This window comes from Chaetura pelagica, unplaced genomic scaffold (genome assembly GCF_000747805.2).
Source record: "Chaetura pelagica isolate M959 unplaced genomic scaffold, ChaPel_1.0 scaffold436, whole genome shotgun sequence".
Lineage (NCBI taxonomy): Eukaryota > Metazoa > Chordata > Aves > Apodiformes > Apodidae > Chaetura > Chaetura pelagica.
The window spans coordinates 2,861,850-2,868,746 of record NW_009953651.1 but is presented as its reverse complement, the minus strand read 5'-3'; the positions used below and the strand labels follow the sequence as shown (position 1 = coordinate 2,868,746).

At 48.6% G+C, this 6,897-nt stretch overlaps 1 protein-coding gene across 1 annotated transcript in view; it reads right to left on the bottom strand.

Moving 5' to 3' along the window:
* Nucleotides 1-419: 419 nt before the first annotated feature.
* The window catches only part of CPN1 (carboxypeptidase N, polypeptide 1), a 13,472-nt gene continuing 6,994 nt past the window's right edge, over nucleotides 420-6,897 (bottom strand). The window contains exons 7-12 of the mRNA XM_010000130.1: nucleotides 6,840-6,894; nucleotides 5,228-5,339; nucleotides 4,376-4,515; nucleotides 3,967-4,066; nucleotides 1,935-2,053; nucleotides 420-691 (exon numbers count right to left, since the gene is read on the bottom strand). Of these exons, the coding sequence (XP_009998432.1) occupies nucleotides 560-691; nucleotides 1,935-2,053; nucleotides 3,967-4,066; nucleotides 4,376-4,515; nucleotides 5,228-5,339; nucleotides 6,840-6,894 (658 nt within the window). The 3' untranslated portion in view covers nucleotides 420-559. The remainder of the gene's footprint in view (nucleotides 692-1,934; nucleotides 2,054-3,966; nucleotides 4,067-4,375; nucleotides 4,516-5,227; nucleotides 5,340-6,839; nucleotides 6,895-6,897) is intronic.

Sequence of the window (6,897 nt, the reverse complement as noted above, 5' to 3'; positions counted from 1 at the left end):
TTCCTGCTGGTGGTGTTGCCAACCAGTGGTACCAGTGCTATGCTTGGGACAAACTGTGTTCAGAGCTCGTCACATCACTGACTACCTTAACAATTACCTCCCCCTAACTTCAGGGTCTACAGGCAGCAACTGTCCTTAGCTGAGGGAGAGGCATGACACTCACATAAAGGACTAGTGCCAGGATTCACATGCTCAGCTTGTGAGTGCAGCAGTCAAAGACCAGGGCCTGGATTCATTTTGCCTGGTATGTACTTATGTCTGGCTATCCCATATGGGTAGCAACTGAGCCCAGGAGTAAAGGGAGCAAAGTTCTCCCAGATAGAGCAAGTGCAGGAGAAAAGCTCAGCAGCTACAGACACACTGCCTGGGGAACTGCAGCCCAGGCACATTTTGTTGTGAATGACTTCACAATTTGCTCAGGGATTAAATACTTCCTCGTTTAATAACCTAATATTTTGGGCTAGTTTTATGCTGAACTGTTGGAAAGTTCACTGGCTGGAGTAATCAGCCAGGACTCATATAAACGGCTTCCCCCAGCTCGCAGCCAAGTGAGCTGTCCTCATCTTTGTGTCCCCCGGCGGGTGGCTCTTGGCACCACCTTCTTCTGGAGGGCTTTGTTGTTTGTGCGTGTGCCTGAGGCTTTACGCTCCAGGGCCTTCCTCACCACATCTTGTTTGAGCTGGAAATGCACCTGGAGAAAGAAGAAAAGTAATCCTCTAACACCATGTGTGTGCTCTGCTGGCTCAAGGGTCTGCAGGACCTGCCTCTGCTGATAGCCTTCAAAGTTGAATCTTGGGCCAAGACAAGCAGTAAGTGGTCTCAGCCAGTGTTACCATACAATGCAAACTCAATGCTTCAATCAGCTGGAAACTTTCCCTCCCCACCCCGTGGAAAATGTACCAACAATAAGCTACATTTCTTATGCAGAACATTGCTCCTGTGGCAATGCAATGTCCTAGGATGGTTTGGAAGATGAGCTGTGAAAGACAAGAGACTGAGCTATGATCTTTCTTCATCTTTTCTCACCAGAGAGAAATAGCATTGCTTTGCATCTCTGTGAATATTTAATATACAGAATATTTTAGGGCAGAGAGTTCTTTTTCAAATGTATCTCATCAGCTGAATCCTGCTTAATCAGTCTTTCAGCAATCAGTGCTTCCAGTAGATCCAGGAAAAAAATTCCAGAAATGAAACCTCCATCCACTCCAGCTACAAGAGGGAGAAGGGGACAAGGAATGTGCAGGACACAGCGTCAGATAAACGGGAAATGGAGAGGACACACAGAAAGGTGAAACTGGAATAGCATTGTGTGGGCTTCTTGGGGGAGAGATGGGGACAACAGTGGGTAGAGGAGGTACTGCAGGGGCCGAGGGAAATGGGGAGAAGAGGGCGGCTGTGAGGGGGAGAGGTGCAAAAAATCAGACCATCAGGGAACAAATCAGTCTTCTACAGTAACATAGTAAAAGGAAAATTTATTTTAAAAAGAAAAGCCAAAAAGTTGGGCGCTTAACCTAAGAAAACAAAGGCTAGGACTGGGCTTGACAGCTCTCTATAAATACATCAGGGAATAAATACCAGGGAAGAAGAGGGGCTATTTAAAGCACAGTGTTGGCATAAGAACAAATAGGGATAAACTGACCATAAATAAATTTAGGATGAAAATTAGAAGGTTTATAATTCTGAGAAAAGGGCAGCTCTGGAAGAACTTCAGAGCCTGGGCAGGCTGGGATGAAGAGACACAGGGTGGTAGAACCACCCCAGTGTATTTACGGCAGAGCCTGACCAGTGTACATGCAGTTAAGCACAGCCACTGGCAACGCTCTACGTCCCATCCTCTTTTTCTACTGCTCACTAGATATCCCTCGCTGCCTTTATTTCTCCCTGGGGTGAAGACATTTAGAGGCACACACTGGTGACTATGCAGCTTGACTCACCAATGAAGCTGCAGCTGGGCCCACTGTTGTTGTCACTGTCTGGGGTTGGTACCCCGCTGCAGAGGCTGTGACAGTGTAAGTGCCAGGCAGCAGCAGCCGGAAATAATCTCCCATATCACCTGGAACACAAGATGGGAAGAGAAAGCACTCAGGATGCACAGGGAGCAGAATAAGAGCTATTCCAGTAGCTCTTGCAGAGTCTACTTCCTTGAGGATTGCCTTCAAATTCCAGGCAATTTTCTGCCTTTCTTCCACATCTGCTGTCTACTGTGAGGCTGGATTCACATTGGTAGACTGCAAGAGATGTCTCATTAGTGCCACTGAGTAGATGTCAGTCTGCAAGTAAACATTAAACAAACAGAGACAGTAGAGCAGCTCTGGCTGTCCATGTGCAGGGAGGCTGCAAATCTTGGTGCTCCCCAGTCAGATGACAGCAAGACCTGAGGGCAATCACAGCTCTAGGCTGACTCCTTATGCAAAATACAATCTCTAATTCCTGTTATATACAATTTTCCCACATTTGTCTTATCAGTCGGTTTTAATGGCTCATCATCTCAGCTGCTCCTCTGCCTGATTCTTCCTGTGTAAGGAAGCCCCAGGAGCGCTCTGATGGACTGTGTACTGGTGTGATTAGGGACAGGGAATGGCCAACAATGAGGCAGCAGCACATTATGGATTATTTAGACTATATATAGTACATTCCCATCTATGGAACTGGATGGGTATTGCAAATATAAGCAATCATTACAGGCAGCCTCTGTCAGTTTGGCTTCAGTGGGGCTAACTGGTATGACTGACACACACATAAGTCAGAGGCTTCCAAGCAAAAACAGGAGGGTGGCTGGCAAGTCAAAGGGGATTATTTTATCCCTCTGTTCATTCCCAGAGAAGATGCACTTGGATATTGTGTCCAGTTTTGGTGCCTCCAGGTCAAGAGAAATATGAAGAACCAGAGCTCCTGACCCACAGGGAGAGCTGGGGGAGCCGGGTGGGTTCAGCCTGGCTGGGAGGAGGCAGAGGGGGATCTGCTCACAGCCAGCAGCTACTTGAAGGGCAGCTACAAAGGTGGTACAACAAAGGGCAGTGTCCCTCAAGATGGCAGCTTGGGATGGATCAGGGAGAATGGCTTCACTGTAAAGGTGGTGCATCCATGGCACAGGACAGCAGAGAGGCTGTGTAATCTCCATCTTTGGGGTCAGTGAGAATTGTCTGGAGAGAGCAATGGCTGATCAGAGCCAACACTGGGGACAATCCTGCTCTAGGAAGGGCGTTGGACAGGAGATACCAGAGGGCTCTTGCAGCCAGGAGCTCCACAACTCTCATCTCTGACAGACACCCCTTTCCTATGGAAGTTGGCATAATAAATGCCAAATATTAGAATGTCACTGAGTCACAGACCTACAGCCAGAAAGAATTTTTATGATTTCATAGCCCACCCTCTGGAGAGCTTGAATACTGGCTATTTTCTGCAGCCAGTCTGTAATGTCTGGTCTGCTTGGAGAAGGGTGTTTATGAAAAGGTTAAAATTGGCCAGCAAAGAAGAAAGCACCACAAGGTGGATAAACTAAAGTGGTAGTTCATTCTGAGTCTAAATTTGTCTGGCTTGGACTTGCAGCCTTTCATGTTGTTCTGCCATTGTGTCCTCTGCTCTCACCTTTTTCAGCTCTATGTAGATACTTAGACACGTTAGCAGATTATTTCCTCAGTCTTCTCTTTGTTTATACACAAATGCATTTTCTCCTTTCTCTCAGATAAAATCAGAGCTAAGTTTCTTAAGTCCTTCACAGTAAGGTTTGCATTCCAGTATTTTAGTTCTCACATCTTTCTTTTCTAAGCTTTCTTAAGCCCTCCCTGGTCCAGAAGTGCTCAGGCACTTTGCACTGGTCAATACTCATAGCTAGTGTTTTTCAGAAGCAAACTATGCAGGCCATACATATTACAGCCTCACCTACTAGCCCCCTCCCACATACCCAGGTAGCCTATGAGAGGCTGTATCCAAAGGCGACAGCATGCAAGGGGACCAACAACCCACCAGAGGTGATGTCGTGGCTGATTCCCTGGACAGAAATCACGGCTCCTGCAATGCCGTTGTTGTTCTCGTCTGACACCATCCCTTTGATGCCCTGGTGAACCTGCAGAGGGGGAGACAGACTGCTGGGCCAAGGAACCTTCGTTGCTCAAGAGGGTATTGCAAAGCACTGGAGGAAGGGACAATCCCACCTTCTCTCATACCCTTGGATCTTCTGGTTCTCCTCAGCAAAGCCAGTCCAAGACACAACAGCCTTTCCAAAGCCTACCATCTAGAGCACCTAGCGAGCTCCATGACTGCCTCCTTTCCACCCCTGTGCTCCCAGGTCCAATTGTATGGTCCACTACCATTGGGCCTGGGGCCCATGGGGGCCTGCAGGACAAGAGTTTAGGTCCCAGGACTGCCCCCTTACCTCTTCAATGAAAGCAACAAGGGCCTCCCGGTTGGCCATCCACTGCCGCTCCAGGTCCTCCTCGGGAGGGAACTTATTGCAGCTCAGCTCCAGGGTGATTTCAAAGCAGTTGGTGTAGAGGTAATTGAAGTCCTGCATGCCTGGAAGAGAAGAAGAGCCCACGTCCAGGAGAATGCAAGGCCCCCTTCCCTCCCCAATCCTGTTTCCCAGGCATCCTGGCCTATGTTTATCGTCTACCAGAACAGTCCTGCTCTCCCTCTTTGGTCTGCAAGTGCAGCCTCCTCCCTCCAAGACAGTGTGACTAGAGCTTCTCCCCTCATGCAGCCCCCTCTCTTTGTGTCTGCCTGACTCCCTCCTTTAGCCAGATCATTCACCACTCTGCTTTCAGTAGTCACAGGGGCTGTATGTCCCTTTCCAGTAGCTCTCCAAACATTTCTCTAGCCAATTTGCTGCTTTTCAGTTTCTTCATTATGCCTTTTTAAATCAGATTTTTTCAGGAGCCAGCAGCTATGAGAAATGTCTTCCCTTTGGTCATACTTTTGCGTCTTGATGGAGTTATTCCATAGCATTTTCAAATACATTAACAGATTAAAGCTTCCTTCATCCAGCAGCACACAGCAGGTCTCTGCAGACCTCAGCTACTTCTGTGGCTCTTTCCCAAGCCACTTCCAGTCTTCCCAAGCCATTTCCTGGTCTGATATACAGACATCAGAATGGTGTCTGGTAATAGGCACAGTGCTATTACCACAGCCCTTCCCCAGCCCATCCTGTCCTGAGGTTTCTTGTCTATCCCTTCATCTCTCTTCAGCTCAACACCTCGCTGCAGGTGTTGCTCACCCACCCAGCCCTTACCTTTGCTGAGCGAGTACCAGGATGCCCCATTCGTGATGCCGTCAGCAAAGTAGTCCCCACAGTTCCAGCCACGGTGCATCCAGCCATGGGCATATGAGTAGGTCTTGGCCAACTAAAGAGAGAGCAGCCACAGGTCACCACTGCAGCAGTGGGTGGCTCTAGCTGAAACATCCCCCCTCCTGCACAGGCTTCACTGGGGAGTGTGGGAGGGAAGTCAGGCAAGAGACTGCATTTTACTGCCATGAAATACAACATGAGGTAGCCAGGACGTCTATGAAATGTAGGCAGATGAAGATGGAGGAGGAAAAAATTTTTGCAGAATATCTGGCAAGGTGTAGGCTTGCTGATGGCACAGGTGGCTCCTTCCTGCTCCTGCCGAGACTGGAGAAGGAGGGCAGTGGGCACCCAGCCCCACCAGTGCTGGTCCCGACACAGCAAATGGCATTAACAGAGGGAGCAGATATGCGAGGAAAACTAACCAGTATCACTTCTGATACAAATACCATAGGTAACAGGGGAAATTGTATTAGGAAAGAGATGGGGCAACTTCTGGTTCTGGCAACCTCTTGTTTCTTGCCCTTATTAACTGCTTATTTTTAGACATGAAGACAGGGCTGCAATTGGGATACTGCATACAAAGCCTGTCGTGTGTGTAAGACAGTTTAAGAGAGATTGTTGTTTACATTTTCTAATGCAAACTCTATACCCTTGTATTATGGTTCAGATGTTGGTGCAATCTTGTTCTCTCGGCAGGAAAACAGTTACTTCACTACATTTCTGACTTCTGAGGCTATATGGGTATCATTAGCCTACGCCCCAGACTGCAGCCTCTCTAAAGCTGGATCTAAGCACAGCCTTGATCCCAGCAGGTCCTGGCCAGCCCCTGCACAGCCTCTGCTTCCAGAAAAGGCTGAACTCCAGCTCAGACTTATTTTTCTCATTAACTGTTCTAACATAGAACTTGCTTTTTCTTGTGCTGAGTATTTCCTAATGGAAGCAGTGACTGAAGGCACTGTTTTCTGGAACATTTTAACAATGGAGAAAAACCACAGACTTCAGCTAGTGCTAACAGGATCAGCAGCATGTACAGATATACTCCCTGACATCTGTCTATGCTCCTGGTGCTCTTTTCATTGTATTCCTTATTCTTCATCATCTGCAAGCCCCTGCTGGGCACCCACCTCCCTTAACCTGCTCTGAGCTGACCCTCAACCAGACCCCATCTCTTTAGGAAAAAAACCAACATGTATGTGCTACAACGGTGAAGCAAAGCTGGGGCAGGCTGCAGCTCTGGAAAAGCAGTGTGGTACTGAAGACACTGGGGATGCTGGGATTATGGGGAGCCCAAGCACAGCATGATGAAGAAGGGGCTCCCAGGGGGTTAAGGCTTGCCTGCCCATGTGGTGAGACTGGCTCACAGTAGGACTACCCTGACCTGGCTCATGAGCTGGTGGCTCGCAGAAATGCCATAGTCTGCTAAGGGTTATTTCCCAACACATTTCTTGGCTCTGCTGCTGCACGAGACAGTGTCCCAGAGACACCCAGCCAGCTCTTGCACCCTGCACCCTGCCAGGGCTGTGGGAATGCCCTCACCCGCTGGGGTTGTGCTCACCTTCTGAAACAACTTGTCATCAGGAGTAGGTGTGTTGACTGTGCGCCGGTGGCTCCTG